General features: G+C 52.4%; 3 protein-coding genes across 3 annotated transcripts; all 3 read right to left on the bottom strand.

Moving 5' to 3' along the window:
• Positions 1-2726: 2726 nt before the first annotated feature.
• Positions 2727-5614, bottom strand: LOC309878709 (hemoglobin subunit epsilon). The gene is made up of 3 exons (XM_082761570.1): positions 4620-5614; positions 4288-4510; positions 2727-3426 (listed from the first exon to the last, which is right to left on the bottom strand). The coding sequence occupies exons 1-3, from the start codon at positions 4709-4711 to the stop codon at positions 3298-3300; spliced, it is 444 nt and encodes a 147-aa protein (XP_082617696.1). The 5' UTR covers positions 4712-5614; the 3' UTR covers positions 2727-3297.
• Positions 5615-7319: 1705 nt separating this feature from the next.
• LOC309878688 (hemoglobin subunit beta) lies at positions 7320-9095 on the bottom strand. The gene is made up of 3 exons (XM_082761525.1): positions 8927-9095; positions 8592-8814; positions 7320-7560 (listed from the first exon to the last, which is right to left on the bottom strand). Exons 1-3 carry the CDS (start codon positions 9016-9018, stop codon positions 7432-7434), a joined length of 444 nt encoding a protein of 147 aa, XP_082617651.1. The 5' UTR covers positions 9019-9095; the 3' UTR covers positions 7320-7431.
• Positions 9096-10906: 1811 nt separating this feature from the next.
• LOC309878702 (hemoglobin subunit beta-like) lies at positions 10907-12373 on the bottom strand. The gene is made up of 3 exons (XM_082761559.1): positions 12193-12373; positions 11881-12103; positions 10907-11133 (listed from the first exon to the last, which is right to left on the bottom strand). Exons 1-3 carry the CDS (start codon positions 12282-12284, stop codon positions 11005-11007), a joined length of 444 nt encoding a protein of 147 aa, XP_082617685.1. The 5' UTR covers positions 12285-12373; the 3' UTR covers positions 10907-11004.
• Between the last annotated feature and the right edge of the window lie 4184 nt (positions 12374-16557).

The following is a 16557-nucleotide window of genomic DNA, read 5'->3' as shown; positions in this document are numbered from 1 at the left end:
CTGGAGTTTCAAACCTTCATTTCTCCAAAGTTACCAAGGGGATCGATCAAAAATCTCTTCATATATAAATCATATTTCTCAAATATCAGATTTTGCTGGTGATACAGGAAAAAAAGTTGTTGGTCCTGTTTCCAGCCAGCCCTTGCACAACCTGGCAGCAAAGCCAGCCTGTTCCCTCCAGACTCACCCACAGCACTTGCTGGGGGCCCCATCGATTCCAGCCCTCTCCTATGGGCTGGGCAGTCTGAAAACGATCCCCCTTGATTTACAGACAGATATTCTCTGCCATAATATCTCTGTGCCAAAAATTCAGTGTACAAAACTATCAGAAACAGCTTCTGCAGGAGCACAGAGCCATCAGGTAGCTCGGGTGTTCCCGTGCTGTTGCTTAGAGAGAACAACATCTTTATTTACTACTCAAAAGCAATAAGCATCTTTTGCAAAATAAGAACGAGTACTTCACCATTCATCCTCGTTTCAAGTTGTGTGGGAAAACACAACAAATATGCCACAGGGATGGCTGAATTTTTTTAAGATTATATTCAAATCTTGACAGCTGTGAGACCTGTCTGCTGAAATGCTCTGTTATGCTGACGCTCCTGACAGAGAATTCCCTCCGGAGGCATAAAATCGTGCTTCACTATATATATAACCCCAGCAGGGGCAGCATAGAGTCACTTTAAGAGTATTTTTGGCTTATGCCAAAAGATAATTTTTTTTCCCTGCTCCTGTTATAGTGGTGAGTGTAGGCATCATAACAGATAAACATAATTATACCTGATAATCCTCTGCTGATAGTCCTCTGGTATCCTGCTCCGTAGACTGACACAAACTTTGAATAAGGATTCCATAAAAGGCTCTGGTGTTTGATTAGTTTCATATATCTTCAAGCACAAATTTGTAGGAGTTTATTACAAGTAAACAGGCAATATGTCACAGCTGTTAGCAGGAATATCCCTGTAGATAAAAAACAAATGCTTCTCTCATAAGCATAAAACCCACCACCACCACATTTTTCATTGCAGTGACTCTATTAATTATCCTAGCATGGATATTTGACTAATTATTTCCATTAGAACCTGAAAAAACTGCACATGAGATCTATTATGAGCTAAATAAGAAGCTTTATCTTCCATCCACCCATGTGCAAACCTGTGTGACCTTTTTTCACAGTGGGTCTGCAGGAGGGCAGCTCCAGGAGAGGTGACATCTTCTGATGGCTGAGGAAGAGCAGAGATTGCAACCTCTGTTCAGAACTGTTTTCTAATTTATATAGTTTAACATTATTTCCTAATCCCTTTTCCAACCAATTTTAACATTCCTCTCATGCAATCTATTCAGCTGTTAATCTGTGCTGTCATTGTGGAAATTCCCTCACTTTCTGTCCAAAGCAACATGGTGTGCCCATTCATCAAAGGTCTGCAGCGCTGTCTCAGGTTTGAGGGAAGCTGCTATGATAGGGGAGAACAATCCATCAACCTGCTAGTGAGGACGAGAAGAATTTCCCATCAATTCAGTGCTGCATGGTGTAATTCTTAGGGATTTGGGGGTTTTCCATCACTTTTAAAACAAGACTTGTACCAAATCTGGGCTGTGCAGATTGCTGTTCCTGTGGTCCTAGGAGGCTCATGTAGATTAAACTAGCCCTGCATGGCTCAGCTCCTCCTTACCTGCTCCCTCGCCTTCCTGGGGTCAGCAGCACTCTTTGCCATGTCCCTGGAGGGGCTGATGGCTGACAGCCCTCTGCCCCCACTGACCCACCCCCAGTACATCCATCCCATCATGACCTGGCTGCCCTCCACAGAGCACTCAGCAGCATCGATGCTTGTCTTGTCCGTCCTGCACAGTTTTGGGAAAGAGGTACCCTCATCTTTCACACTGTGATGAGCAACACCTACATCCTCCACCCACTCCTCGTGAATCCTGTCCTTTACAGCATCTGGACAAAACAGATTTGCAAAGGCACCTTCAGCTCATTTCTTTAGGGAACCCTTCAAAGCAATCCAGAGGTGAGAAAAGGGAAGCAAGCATCCTGCACACTCCAAGTGCAGAACCACAGGATAATGCAAGTGGGGAGGGTCTCTGGAGGTCTCTGCTCCAGTCCCTGGGCCAGTTCAGGGCTCAGACCAGGGTGGTGCAGAGCCCATGCTGCCACAGAGGCATGTTATTGTCTGCACAGAAATCTGCAGGTCAAGTGCAGAGGAGAAGCCTGCTGAATCCAGGTGATGGTAAGTCATGCCTTTGAGAGATAATGACCCAAACCAACCATATCCTCCCTGCTAATTCCAGAAATGTCTATCACAACCATGACTCAGCTGTGTTAAAATCTGTGAACAACTCTGGGTATCAGCCCCTGTATTCAAGGAGTTTCCAGTCTTGGTTTAAGGCAAGATGTAGGAGTGAGATAAACAGAGCCCTGGACACTTTTATTTTTTTTTCCCCACTTTGGGTAACAAAATAGCTTATGAAAATTGATCTTTTCGCCCTCATCCCAATGAGCAAACCACCTAGCCTGACCCACAGTCCAGCTCCAAACACCACGAGGGGCCCAGTGGATGGGGGAAGGAGCGCCAGGCAAAGCCTGGGCACCCTTCATGCAGTGGGTTTTGTTTGCAGGGTGCTGGTGGGGACTGAACTCCCTCCATCTGGAGAGGGGACTGGGAGCCCCTGGGAATGAGTGTCTGCCTTGTGCCTTGGCATTACAAATCCTCTGTGGGGGACCAGTGTCTCCTGTGGGGCCAGAGAACATGAGCCTCCCAGCAGTCTGAGTCCAGAGGTTTCCCCACTTGCATTGCACCATCTGCTCTGCAGGGAGGTGGCAAATTCCAGCCAGGGGGAGCAGGCAAGGCAGCACCAGTACCCCAAAAAGGGGACAGCAGGTGCTGAACAGCCACAGCTCGGCTGGGAGCTGTGTGCTCCATGTGGCTTCACCTCATTTCCCACGAACCTTGTGTCGGGAGAACAGGCACGGATTCCTTGCAATCCCCAGATATTCCTGCAGCCCTCTCTGACACACTGCCAGTGCCAGGGCCCCTTGCCAGCAGTGGGTTTTCCCCTCCCAGCCCATGTGCACTGGCAGGGCGCGCACATCAGGGTGCACTCCAGAGTTATGGAAACGCATCCGCAGCAGCCCTGAGCTGCAAAAAGCACACCCCCGCGGCAGCCGTGCGTTTGGCAGCCCTCCCAGCACAGACAGGCAGACAGCAGACATTTGAGGTGTTTATTGGGGGTTACAGCCGGCTGGCACCCAGGGGTGCTGGGTGCAGCGGGGTCCTTCCCCGGCCGGTGCCGGCAGGCTCAGTGGTACTTGCGGGCCAGCGCGTGAGCCACGACGCTGACCAGCTTTTGCCAGGCAAACTGGCAAGCGGGGGTGAAATCCCTGGCGAAGTGGGCAGCCAGGACGATGATCAGGATGTCTCCGAGGAGCTGGAGGAGAAAGTGGAGGAAGGGCAGGGTTAGTGCTGCTTGAATCGCAGCGGGCCATGGAGCATCCCCACACCAGCCCAGGGGTCTCGTCTGACTTCTCCCAGAGGATGAAGCCCCCCTGCAAGGACAGCTGCTGCTGGACGCCCCCCCTTCCCACCCTGAACAGCCTCTGGGCTGTGTGGTGTGGCTCAGTGCCTGCTCCCTGGAGCTGCAGGGACAAAATTCTGTCTTTTCCACAAAAAAAAAACTGGGTTTGGAGAAAGAAATTGCTTCATTCTAAAAAGAAAAGGGAGGTGGGTGGGGAAAAAGCCCTGAAACTGTTTTCCTCCTGCCTTGGGATGCTAAAGCATCTTGGCCTGACACCCACCCTGCCAAGTGCTGCTTGTATTTTTTTTTTCTTTACATGTAAATGAATAAATTAATCTATTTTTATTTATAAGTGTTAGGGGAGGAGAGAGTGCCCATCCCAGTCGGAGCCCATGCTGGACAAGCCAGAGATCTGCTCTATTATTTTAGGGCAGATTAGCTGCTTATCTTGCTATAGGACCTACGATTTCCTTAAACACTCTGTTCAGCATCTCTCCGCCTCTAATTCCACCACCTATGCTGCACCTTCCTTTGGGTTTGCTTTTTTATATCCTCAGCCCAAGTGCTTCCTTTAGGTTACAATCTCTCAATCCTTTATCCTCCCCATTCCTGCACTGACACAAAAAATGGGACTATTTAGCCTGAAAGTCACCCACTGTCTTGCAAACAGTTCAACACGTGTTGTAACCCAGGCAGCATTGTGGGGAGCAATTCTCCCCAGCCTTGAACCAAAGCACCATGCAGGGAAGGGCTCAGGCTGCAAACACATCTCACCCTGAAGTTCTCGGGGTCCACGTGCAGCTTCTCACAGTGCAGCTCGGACAGCTTGGCGTAGGTGTTCTTGATGTTGTCCAGGTTCTTCACGGCTTCCCCAAAGGAGCTGAGCACCTTCCTGCCATGGGCACGGACCTTGGGGTTACCGATGATGGCAGTGGGGCTGGACAGGTTCCCGAAGGAAGAGAAGAACCTCTGGGTCCAGGGGTAGACAATCAGCAGCCTGCAGAGAGAACAGGAGACGTGAGCACACTCACACCCCCTATTAGCTGTGCCTGCAGTGGTTTCTCCATGCAGATGCAGCCGAGCCGATGCCCAGGAGCCGAACCTACCTGGCCAGAGCCTCAGCTCCGCATTCCTCCACGTTGACCTTGCTCCAGATGCTGGTGATGAGCTGCTTCTCCTCAGCTGTCCAGTGCACCATGGTGTCGGGCGGAGGGTAGCGTGTGGCTGCAGGAGGACACGGACCTTGTAGCGGAGCTGCAGACCCCTGGGGGCTTTTATCCGCTGCCAGCAGCTCCTCCCCACCCCGCGCTGTGGGGCCATTGGCTGGGGATGGGTGGGGGTCCGCGCTGGAGGGGAGCAGGAGGGGACAGCCGGGGTGTGGCACACGGAGAAGGGGCCTCGGGTTATCCCCAGTGCAAGGGCTTTATCCCTTCCCCCCCCTGCTGTCAGGTCACTGGTTCCCATCCCAGATCTGGGCCCTTTTGCAGATAAAGGGCTGCACAAGTCACTGCGCAGGAGTCCATCTCCATTTAAAACATGTGCATGGGACTCATGGAGCACAAGCCTTGTGCCTTGGCTTTGCCAGTACTGGCCTCTGTCCTGCCTTATTTTTCATCAGCCAAACGAAGAATGCCCCTGCCAAAACGCAGCCAGTGTCAGAGCAGCCCCCCAGCAGGAGTAGGGGTGCCTGCACTGCAGGACTCCAGTCCTTGCACACCACCAGGAGTGCTGGAGCTGCTCGGAGGGCTTGCGGGGTGCTGGGGCTTTGCAGCTGAAATCTGCTTTAACCCCACTGTCCTCCTCCTGTAGCAGAACTCGACCTTTCAGTTTTAGCTTTCCTGTTGGAACTGGTAGAAGCTCACCCCCGTGCTCTCCCCTCGGCTGTAAGGCGACCAGCCAGGTACTATGTGGTGGTGCAGGGAGCAGAGATCAAACAGGATTTTTATTTTCAGCCGAGTTCTGCTTTAGTTCTCACCCATAAAGATCAGGTGAAATGTTCTCTGAACACCAGGTTTGCCACCAAAGGATCTGCCGCAGGCTCAAAAGGCAGCAAAAGCTCAGCTCAGGGATGCCCAGCCAGGGGCTTTCCCTTTGGATCCTGCCCTGATGAGGCTGGCATGTGCCACATTTTCCTGCCAGTTCAGGAATTTGGATTTCATGAGCATTGCTCCCTTGTGACACCCCTGAGCACTAGGGGTGATGCACCCTCCCCAGGAGCAATGCCCCTCCACTGGGGGGCTCTCCTGCTTTGCTTTCTGGGCAAAACCCCCAAAACCAGAGTCTCTGCTGAAAGTACAGGGCCTGTGAGCCTGGTCCCAAGGCACCTGGAACAATCTGCCACCTTCCTGCTGTTTTTCATGGGATGTGGATTGTGCTAAGGGATCTGTCTGGTGGGGCCACCGGGACCAGGGAGTGAAGCCACCGGTGGGCACTGTCCCTGTGCTGCCGTGTGGCCACATGCAGGGATGGGGACCCCAGGTAGGGGACCCCAGCAGCAGGAGGTGTCCCCCTTTGCTATCCTGCAGTGTCCAGCCTGGGGCCCCAGTGGCTCATGTCCAGCCCCAGACACCGCGTGTGCCAGGCAGGAGGAGACCTACTTGTGGAAACAACTCAGTCATTTCTTCCTGGAGTCTGAAGAATCATGTTTGTATGAATGTCTGTGAAAATCTACCGTGACATTTGTGAAAAAAATCACAAGAGTGTTTTTTTTTGTTTGTTTGTTTTTGTGTCACCTGAACAAGGCACATATTCTTTGCCTCCCCAGACACCCTGCAAGGAAGTTTGCACTTTTTGACTAAATACAAGAATCTCCTCATGCTCTCAGTGTAAGCCCTGGCACCAGCAACAACACTCCCCTTTGTCAGAGCAGTGTGCATGAGAAGGGGATTTATGGTCACCAAGGGCTTTGAAACCCACTGGGTCAGGGGCAGGAGAGGGGGATGCCCACAGACATGGATGAAGCAGTGAGGAAGCAGGGCATGGTGCAGACGGCGTGTCAGAGATGCAGGGATATACAGCTATGGGCTCTTTTTCCCCTTTTAAAAACAATCGTGTCCTTTCAGCTAGTGGATGCTTTTGCTGCCTCCTGCTCAGCTCCAGCAGGACAGACAGTGCTTCCCGTGCAAAGAACAATCTCTACCCTGGAGTCCTGCTCTGCACACGCTTAAACACTCAAACGGCTTTGCACATACAAGGCATCGATTGATTTTCACTAACAGAAAATTATTAATAGTCACCACTATCCACTACTAGCAGGATTCTCCACCCTCAGCCCCCACCCACACGGCAGAATGGGCAGCATGGGGTGAAAAAGAAGTGCATAAACAAGGTCTGGACAGGTCTTGATAGCAAAATGTTTATCTCAAACCTGTCCCCACCCAGCTGGCTGCTAGGCCAGTATGAGTCAGCTCATTTCTGGTAGGCTTTATGCCAGAAATGGGCTGGGGAGGATTAAAGTCTTCATTTTGTTTATCCTCCCTAAAAAAATACTGTTCCTCTGCATTCCCCTGGGCTCGTGAGAAACCCCCCTGGTTTCACAGTGAACTACAGACATCTCCCCCAGTGCAACCTCCCCAGCAGACAAGCCCAGGCCAGCAGGGCTGTGCCCACCCAGAACGCAGGTTTCTAAGTCTGATTTCCAGAGGCAGACCCCACACAACCACCCAGAAGACCACCGAGAGCCAAGGGAGCCAGCACGTCCCAACACCCAAGCCCTGCCCTGCCCCCGAGCCCCCAGCCCCGTCCTGCAGGCGCCCAGGCCCCCAGCCCCCAGCCCCTCCAGCCGCCCAGGGACACACAGACAGAGGGGCCTTCACAGGATGAGCTTTATTGGGCTGTTACAAGCTGACGGCTCCAGAGCATTTCCACGGGTGCATGACATGAGCTGGAGGATGTTCTGGGAGCGTTGCTGCCAGCGCTTTAGTGGTACTTGCGGGCCAGAGCGTGGGCCACCACGCGGACCAGCTTCTGCCAGGCGGCCTGGCAGTCAGGAGTGAAATCCTTGGTGAAGTGGGCGGCCAGGACGATGATGAGGATGTCACCCAGGAGCTGTGGGAACATGAGCACCCTTGGTTAACAGTGCCCGGGAGACTGCCGATCCCCACACCAACACTTGCACCAGCCCCAGGGAAACCTACAGGCGTTTGTAGGCTTAAAAATCTCCCCGCAAACTGCAGTCCTTTTAAAGACATATCTTAAACTCATTAATCCTCCTGTTCAGTCTAAATCGCAAAATGTACAACACATGAAATGCACCAGCCCCTGTTTAGTCTGGGCCACTGACTCCAAAGCTTTTCATCTCAGCCACTGATCCCAGGCCATATTTCTTCCCTTTCCTACTGGTATGGGATGAGTAACCAAAAATTCTCCAACAATTCTGTTGATTATTTTTTTCTCCCTTCTGTCTTCATTTGGGAGTTCTCCCGAGCAGGAGGCAGAGCTGAGCATCTGCTGAGCAGCAAGGAGCTGGCACGTGCAAAGCACCCTGGCACCAAGGGCAAGCTCCCACTGGCATGGGGGGATCCCAGCCAGCCCCAGTGACAAGTGCCGGGTCTCCTACCCCACTGGGAGACTCTCATCTGCAGAGATGCGGGAACAAAACTTCTCTCTCCCTCTATGCCCCACTCCTCTTTGGCTGTTGGCATCTAGCCACTGTCTCTTGCTCATCACTCATCTCTCCTTTCTCCTCCATGCCAGGTTTCACTCTTGCTCCTTTGCTTTCCCCTTAGCTCAGACCTCTTCCTGCTCCAACAACTGCTTTCACTTTACACTCCCCCTCCCTTTCCGCACTGCAGCCACCTCCTCACCGCCTTTCTTGCCCCCTTGTATCCTTGCTTTCACCCTCCCTATGGCCTCTTCAGCCCTTTTGGTCCTTTCCCCCCAAGCTCCATGTAGGTCCCTTCCCTGCCTCTCCTCCCGGTTCTGCCCCTTGCCTCGACCACCAGCTTCTCTTCCTCCAGCACTGGCATATCTACAGGGAGTCCCCACCTGTGGGACTGGGGACATGGCTTGGGGACACAGGGAGAAACTCCCCACGGAGATGCATGGGGATGGGTGCCCTGGCCAGGAGTGTGGCTCACCCTGAAGTTCTCGGGGTCCACGTGCAGCTTGTCGCAGTGCAGCTCGGACAGCTGGGCGAAGGTGTTCTTGATGTTGTCCAGGTTCTTCACGGCATCTCCGAAGGAGGTGAGCACTTTCTTGCCATGGGCGCGGACCATGGGGTTGCCAAGGATGGCGGTGGGGCTGGACAGGTTGCCGAAGGAAGAGAAGAACCTCTGGGTCCAGGGGTAGACGATCAGCAGCCTGCAGAGAGAAGGGGGGAGAAGCATGCACACCCCGTTAATGCTCCCTCCTGTGCCTGCAGCAGTTTCTCCATGCAGATGCAGCCAAGCCGATGCCCGGGAGCCGAACCTACCTGGCCAGGGCCTCAGCACCACAGTCGGCCACATTGACCTTGCCCCAGAGGCCGGTGATGAGCTGCTTCTCCTCGGCTGTCCAGTGCACCATGGTGTCGGGTGGAGGGTAGCGTGTGGCTGCAGGTACGGAGGAGGTCTCGGCTCTTGCTCCCGCGGGGATCGCACGCTGGCGAGCGGCTGTCCCGACCCCACTTTTATACGCTCCGCAGGGCCCCTCCTCTTCCCCCTGCACCCCTCCATTGGCTGGGTCCCGGGAGGGGCCCCCCCAGCCCTGGCACCCCAAGGGAGGGGACGTGGTGTCAGGGTGGGGCCCCAGGGCATGGTGCCCAGATCCGCCACCACCCTGCCCCCCGTCTTTGATTTCCAGCACTGCAGCTCCCTGCGGGAGGGCGGCATTTATCTCCATGCAAAGTCTGAGCTCAGCACCGTGCGAGTCCCCCTGAAGCCCTGGGAGGAAGGTGTGTGCCAGGCTCGGTGTCCCTTGGATGGTGCAACCACAGTGGTGTGTGCCACGGCAAGGCAGAAGAGCAGGACCTGGGGCTGCTGGGTCCTGGCTCTGAAGGCACCAGCTCTGTGCAAGCAGTTTGTCCTCTTCTTGCAGGGCCTAATATCCTTGGGTTCTCCTTGTTCTTTTCTATCTGTTCTTAGTAATCAGCTGTTTAACATTTTGCTAGCATTAGGGTAGCAATAAGGAAATCACATGCAGTTGGTTGCAGAAGCTCCTGCCTCAAAGAGCCTTCTAGCAGAGGCCAAGTATGGCAGCGTGGAAGGGAAGGGCTGTAATGTAGTGCCCAGGAACTGCCTGCACAATGTTGGCTTGCAGAGGTGGCCCTGGGTGAGGTGAGGGAGACTGGGTGTACTGGTGGCAGTGCAGATCTGCAGCAGCAGGCAGCGGTAACCCCATGAGTTCTGGGAGAAGCAGTGGGGTCCCCTCGGACTGCTCCCAGCAAACAGGAGCTGGAGGAGGTGGGATGAGGGCAGGATCTGGGGCTGGACCTCATCCAGCCAGAGCTGGTAGCTCAAAGGAACACCAGCTGGCCCAGGGTGGCTGCATGACCATGGAGCAATGCCTTTATGTTGGCCATGGGCAACGTCTGCCACTGTTAGCTGCTGCACCAGTTCTGCTCTGTATGCTTGCTTTGTAAGGTGCTTGGTCAAAGGACCCTGCTCCAGACAACCCCCAGCCCTCCATGCTGAAAAGTGCAATGTTTTCAGCAAACCTGCTCCACAGCCATGCCTGCTGCCTTCTCTCTGATAAAGGGGTGGGAGGGTGCAGGCAGAGGAGTTCACTGCACTGAAGCCACAGACGTGTCCCTGAGCCGCTCGCAGTGCTGTGGGGATGCTGTGAGTCTCACCACCAGGCTGAAAGGGGGACAGGAGAGCAACGAGGGACATGACCCTCTGCATGGCATGGAGACTTCAGGGAACTTTCTTTTCCTTGTGAAAATTTACATGTAGCAGCCATTGAAACCAAGTACTCTGTCCTTCCTGTACATGAAATTAACTCTTTTGTCATAGTTTTTTTTCCATAATAGATATTTGTGAATGTTACAGTCTACCTTTAGTAATCTGAGGATGATAATAATTTAAACAAGGACCAAACAAATAATATGCTTCCTTCTGTGAAAGAAGCTACAAGCAGACCTAATCTCACTGGCATTTCTCCCATTGCACATTTTTGTGCAAAGATTTGTTGCACTTTATCTGTGAAAGGCTTAAAACGTGAAACCCAGTGCTGTTGCCTGATGTCTCAATAATCCACCAGCTTTATTGTATGTGTTTAGTAGTGTCTTTATGTGTTCTAGTCTTGAATGTTTTCCTGGGTTCTCCAGCCTAGACAAGTCTCACTAGCATGAATTCATAGGAACAAGGCATGGCTTGTGGTACCCCATGTGTATCAGCACCTCATTCCTGTTCCCAACACCCTGCCGTGGTTCCCCCTCCCATTCCCACAGAGAGGCAGACGCCCTGTGTGATGAAGCAGTAGGTGTTTATTTGGAAGTTACAGACCAGCAGCCCCAGAGGATGCTTCCCTGTGATCTGGGAGCATCTCCTGGTGCGAATGGTTGCAGGAAGCTCAGTGGTACTCATGAGCCAGAGCATGGGCCACCACACGGACCATCTTCTGCCAGGCAGACTGGCAGGCTGGGGTGAAATCCTTGCCGAAGTGTGAAGCCAGGACGATGATGAGGATGTCACCCAGGAGCTGGCGGTGGAGGGAGGAGAAGCTGTCAGCCTGGGGTTCTGCTCCACCGCCCGCCCAGCACTCAGGACACACCACCTGGGCTGCGGCAGTGGTCACAATGCACCGATCGAGGATCCATTGCAAAGCAAGGAGCTGATTTATCACAGCCTCATGCAGAGCACCATGCCCACATCTCTGGCCCTGACCAGGATGCCTGAGTATGCTGGATCCCCCTCCCCAGACACCTTCCCTACACCTGCTGTGCTAATGTCCTTGCTCTGGCTGGGCTTATTCTCTCCTTTCACTTCCCTCCCTCTCCTTGCTTTTCCTTGGCTCAGATCCCTTCCTTCTGCTGAAATGGCTGTGTTTATTTTCTGTCGTGGAGTATCTATTCCCTCGTGCCCAGGCTTATCTCTTTCCTTCAATCCTGCCTCAGTTTCTTCTCTTCTGGTCTCTGGGTGCTCCAAGCTCATGTTGCTTCCTCCCTGCTCACTCCGCAGCCTGCATGTATTTGACTGCATTTCATGCCCATGCACCTCACCTGCTTGGGTCCCTCCTCTCTCATATCTCAGCCCCAGAACTCCTGCCTGTTATCCTCAAATATGCCTGTGCACTCCTCCCTCCACTGCCCCTGCCCTCAGCAGGTGCCTATGTTCAGGCAGCCCCAAGGATTTGCTTCTGGCTCTCACTGGCTGCCAGACCCCCAGAGCCCTCTCCAGGGGACAGAAACCTCTGTTCCACTGAGGCTGGGGTCCGAGCGCAGCTCACCCTGAAGTTCTCGGGGTCCACGTGCAGCTTGTCACAGTGAAGTTTGCTCAGCTGAGCAAAACACTTCTTGATGTTGTCCAGGTTCTTCACGGCATCTCCGAAGGAGGTGAGCACTTTCTTGCCATGGGCACGGACCATGGGGTTGCCAGTGATGGCAGTGGGGCTGGACAGGTTGCCGAAGGAAGAGAAGAACCTCTGGGTCCAGGGGTAGACAATCAGCAGCCTGCAGAGAGAAGGGGGAAGACGATTGCACACAGACACTGTTAATGTTCCCTCTGATGAGCTGGGCTGATGCCCGGGAGCCGTTCCTACCTGGCCAGGGCCTCGGCACCACAGTCGGCCACATTGACCTTGCCCCAGAGGCCGGTGATGAGCTGCTTCTCCTCAGCTGTCCAGTGCACCATGGTGCTAAGCAAAAGGGCTTGCTTGAGGCTTCTCTGAACAATTACTAGGAAGTGGAGTCAAAGTCTGCTTCAGGGATTTTTATACACTAGTAACAGCTTGTCCTAATCTCAGTTGACATTGCCATTGGTTAGGGCTGGGGAGGGAGCTGGGCTGCGCTAAGAAAGATAGCAATTTTGGATCCTGTCCAGGGGGAAAAGAGGCCCTTTCCCCCCTCTGTCTTTGAGTGGACAAGCTGCATCTTGCACCCATGAGCTTGTAGACGCAGCCCCGAGCGCAGGTGGAGCTCCTCCATTGCCGTGAGTTACCAGTGCTGCAGCAGGAGCCGGAGACCTGAAGGTGCAGAGGAGATCCAACGGGACAGGCAGCGACATTCAAAGAGCTTTCAGTCTCTGTCTTGGCCTTGCTTTCAGACTCCTGATGGTGCACTATGCTGCTGGAATCCATCCTGAACAGCTCGAGGCATCATCAGCCCCTGCTTGAAGGATCGGAGGCTTTCTGGGAAATGGGAGCACAATGATTACTCCCAAATGTAGGCCTTGTGCCTTAAATGCAAGATCCTCCTTTCTTCTCAGTCCTAACAAAGAGCTTCACAGCTGTTGTCCATTGCTTTTACCCACTGCAGTTGTCCACAGCCGTTGTCTGTGCTGTTCTGCTGTTGACCATCTCGAGCACAAGTTCCTTGTCAGAGAAAATGAACCCGCCTGGAAGGCGTGATTCTGAGTGGGCCTCAAGAGCAGGGTGTGAGCCCTAGCCTTCATCCCGTGAGCAGTGTGAGCCAGACCCGCCACCCACAAGGACAGTCAGTCCCACCCCACACCAGTGGGAAGCTAGGGCTGGGCTGTGCTGTGCACAGTCTGATGCCAATTTCCTCTGCCTGCCCTCCAGGAAGCGGAAAATACAACATCAACTTTATGTCAGATTTTAAATGCCTTGTTACTGCATGGCACTGATGACATTCCCTTCATCTAATGATTGGGTAGCTTTGGGGCACACTTCTGAGACTGCCAAAACTGGAAATGGGGTGTACACCATGTAAAAGTCTGAACTGAATAGGTAACCATGCTTTTTTTTATTATTATTATTTTTTTTTTTTCAGGCTTTTAGCAGAAATATGTGCTGAAACCTTGCCTGCATCGCAAAAGTTGGATGGTTTGCTACATCAGACACCAGCACTGACAAAACCTTTGAGCCCCTCTGATAAATAGGATATCCCATATCCCCAAAGAAATACGATGTCCTGGCAAAGCAGCATTCCTGCTACTGGTAGAGCTGTCTCGATCAGATTGATTGTTCACATAAAATAACTCAGCCCTATGAAATAGCCTTGCAGGGATGCTCTCTCACTGCCTGCAGGCTGAAGTCTGTCCTCTTGTCTTCCCCTTGGCAGCAGTCTTTACAAATCTTGCCTCTTATCAGCCTGCTCCAAATTAAACTGTCAGTAAGTTCCTCCATCCTTTCCTCTGGTCAACACCAGTCCTTTCGGCAGCTGGCACACCTTTGAAAGTTGTCACTTTTTTCCCACCCTCCTACTTGGCAGAGCATCTTGATCCATGGTGCTTCCTACTAATAGATGAGGCCGTCAAAGAATAAGAAAAGTGTAAGTAGCATCATTTTGCGAACAGAGTCCTGATGTACTGTAGGCTATGAAATGAGGAGGCTGTAATGCCAAGACATCGCTCTGCAGACATGGCTCCAGATTCTTTATTAGCAGGGTGGGCTGGTGAATTAGTGGCACGCACCCTGTGATACCTCAGCACCAGACCAGCTCAGGTGCACCATCCCACAAGGGCAGTTTCAAATGCCCATCCAAGGTACAAGGTGAGCTGCTAAACCAAGAGATGAAGCAAAGGATGAGCAACTCCTGGGGCTTGCTGAGCTTTGCCTTATGTCTCTATCTTTCCTCCTCCTTCAGCCCTGTCCCTTCCCAGCCCACGTTGCTCCTCACTCACTGCAGTGGGCAGCAGCATCTGTTGTGCTCCTGCTGGAGAATGTCTCTTCCTAGTGAGTGACTTCTTCAAAGCACTTTTCACATGATCTCCAGCATTAGATCTGCAGGGCAGTTATCGGCTGTCAGTTGAGAGAAGAAAAAGCATGAGATGAAACTCCCTGTTTCATCTCCTGACTTCCAAGGGCTTTTTAGTCGTAATTTGTCAGCCACAAAGACTTTTTAAGGAAACATGTTATGCACGATGACCTGGGCAGGCTCAGAGGCTGTGTGCACCCATTTACAGCCGTTGGGCACTGGTCCATATTGTCGTCAGAGGCAAAAGCTCACAGCGAAGTGGACACAGCCTTGAAGGTGTATGTGAGAATGACAAGTATTTTCAGGCAGGACACTGCAAGCATTCTCTGTAAGCAGCACTGCATGCCCAAGGTTTCTGTCAAACAGTGAGGCAGCAGAGAAATGCTTGGCAAAAAGCAAAGGAAGAACAGCCCAGACAGTCCCTGCCCTATGCTTGGATTTTGGGGGTCTTCTTCAGGGATCCCTCCATGGCATACATTTCTATAGGACAGAGTTAATTTTAAATACATTTTAAAATCACCTGGTTTATGATTTGAGAGCAGAGGCCTGGCAAGCAGTCAGTGTTTGCATGCTCAGAGCTGCCAGCCAGGGGATGTCTCTTGAGGGGGCAGTTCAGTGGCACAGGCTGGGGGAGAGGGGAAGAAGAAATCATCATGATGTGCCAAGTGGAGGCAGTTTCTGTAGCTGTCTCTGACGCGGGTGGAAGAGCCCCCTATGTGGTTTGTCATCGCTTGTTCCCACACTGGGTCATGCCCACTTCCATGGACAGGAGCTGTCCCGTTTTGTACATAAAGTGTCCCAGTGGCTCCAAAAGGCAGCTCCAGGCCTTTATAAGGGAAGCAGAGGTTATTGGTCACTCTGATTGCAGCAGGCAGTGTCCTGCGCCAAGCTTTACCCGTGCCCTTATCAGCTGGAGCGGCAGATGTACCCAGCCTCTGGATCCAGGCCAGCCTCTCTTCTCTCTCCTTCAGAACACGCAATTTCTGAAGCCTAGAGCCAGTCTGCCTTGTGGGTGTCTTTGCTCCCACTTTATTTGCTGTGATCTTCCTTCCGCATCTGAACAGCCCTGTCAAGGCTCCTTCCATCCTGTGCCAGCAGCTCCTGGTCTCCCAGCTGAGGGCAGGACCTGGCTGCTTCCTCCTGGCGTGGACGCAGCAGGCAGCACAACAGGAATGTGAATTCACCCTGCAGCAGCCAGCACTGCTTTGGCAGGGCTGGGGAGGGCTGGAACTGCTTCTAGGTGGCTCTGGGCTCCAAAAGCTGTTTGCATCGTACAGAGCTCCTGGGACTCAGGGAGCAGACAGGGCTCACTCAAACGGTGTAACAGAGGGCGAGGCAGAAGTGAGGTCCTGAACACAAGCCAACTGCCATAAACCCAGCAAAGGAGCAAGCTGATGGCTTGTTGTCACCAGGGCCTTTTGCGGCTCCTGGCGTCTGTCATGGGCAAGATTTAAACTGTCTATAGAATCACTGCCAAATGAAATAGCAAAAATAGTTTATTGAAGTAAAATATTGCAAAGGTGAGGTTTAACAAATGATGGCAAGGTTCAACTTATTACTTACTGCACAGAGTACTAATATAATATATATATATAATAATAATTCAAAGTTTCCCATGGAAGATGTTAATTCCCTGTGGTACAAGTTATGCACGATACTGGTCACTTACCAAAGATTTGCAGTTGGTAAGGGACCTCTCAGCCTTGAAGAGTATCCTTGTGATGTGTGCCAGCTCAAAGGGGGATCACCGCTTTGCAGCCAGGTGCAGGGAGAACTCCAAAAAAGGCTCACCCAGACTGCCATGCTTATGGAATAATGTATTTGTTTTTTTTTTGTCAGATTACGTAAGATGGAAAAGGTAAGCACATGACTCCTTGTGCCCACAACTTCTTTTGTTCCTCGATAAATTAGTCTTGGAAGCACCTACTGCTATTCAGGTGTTAATTGCATGATGAATGTTCTGGTCTCCACGCTTATGAACACCAAAGCACACCATGAAACCTGGTCCTGTGTGGGTTTCAAAGAACAATTTGGAATTAACGAAGTTCATGACCTATTCAGGGTACAGGCCGTTACTTCCTACAAATCCTAAACCAGACTGCTGCCAGTTTGCTCGAGGAGCTGAGTGCATCCACCAGAGCATCTCAGCACCGTGCTGCACTGCTGCTGCAGAAATGCCCTGAGCTCACGGCGAAGCACCAGCACTGCTCTTCCCCCTGCCACTGTGCTGGTGAGCCTGGGCCCTCCTC

The sequence above is a fragment of the Aythya marila genome (assembly GCF_965140915.1).
Source record: "Aythya marila genome assembly, chromosome: 1".
Taxonomy (NCBI): Eukaryota; Metazoa; Chordata; class Aves; order Anseriformes; family Anatidae; genus Aythya; species Aythya marila.
Note: the sequence above shows the minus strand (reverse complement) of the source record. Positions and strands in the feature narration are given on the sequence as shown.

What these genes read in the sequence shown, in the direction of transcription:
- LOC309878709 (XM_082761570.1), bottom strand. Translation starts at nt 4,711, where the DNA reads ATGGTGCACTGGACAGCTGAGGAGAAGCAGCTCATCACCAGCATCTGG. An exon ending in GGAGCTGAGGCTCTGGCCAG is followed by an intron (nt 4,511 to 4,619) that starts GTAGGTTCGGCT and finishes TTCTCTCTGCAG; the next exon opens with GCTGCTGATTGTCTACCCCT. An exon ending in TGGACCCCGAGAACTTCAGG is followed by an intron (nt 3,427 to 4,287) that starts GTGAGATGTGTT and finishes TTTCTCCTCCAG; the next exon opens with CTCCTCGGAGACATCCTGAT.
- LOC309878688 (XM_082761525.1), bottom strand. Translation starts at nt 9,018, where the DNA reads ATGGTGCACTGGACAGCCGAGGAGAAGCAGCTCATCACCGGCCTCTGG. An exon ending in GGTGCTGAGGCCCTGGCCAG is followed by an intron (nt 8,815 to 8,926) that starts GTAGGTTCGGCT and finishes TTCTCTCTGCAG; the next exon opens with GCTGCTGATCGTCTACCCCT. An exon ending in TGGACCCCGAGAACTTCAGG is followed by an intron (nt 7,561 to 8,591) that starts GTGAGCCACACT and finishes ATGTTCCCACAG; the next exon opens with CTCCTGGGTGACATCCTCAT.
- LOC309878702 (XM_082761559.1), bottom strand. Translation starts at nt 12,284, where the DNA reads ATGGTGCACTGGACAGCTGAGGAGAAGCAGCTCATCACCGGCCTCTGG. An exon ending in GGTGCCGAGGCCCTGGCCAG is followed by an intron (nt 12,104 to 12,192) that starts GTAGGAACGGCT and finishes TTCTCTCTGCAG; the next exon opens with GCTGCTGATTGTCTACCCCT. An exon ending in TGGACCCCGAGAACTTCAGG is followed by an intron (nt 11,134 to 11,880) that starts GTGAGCTGCGCT and finishes CTCCACCGCCAG; the next exon opens with CTCCTGGGTGACATCCTCAT.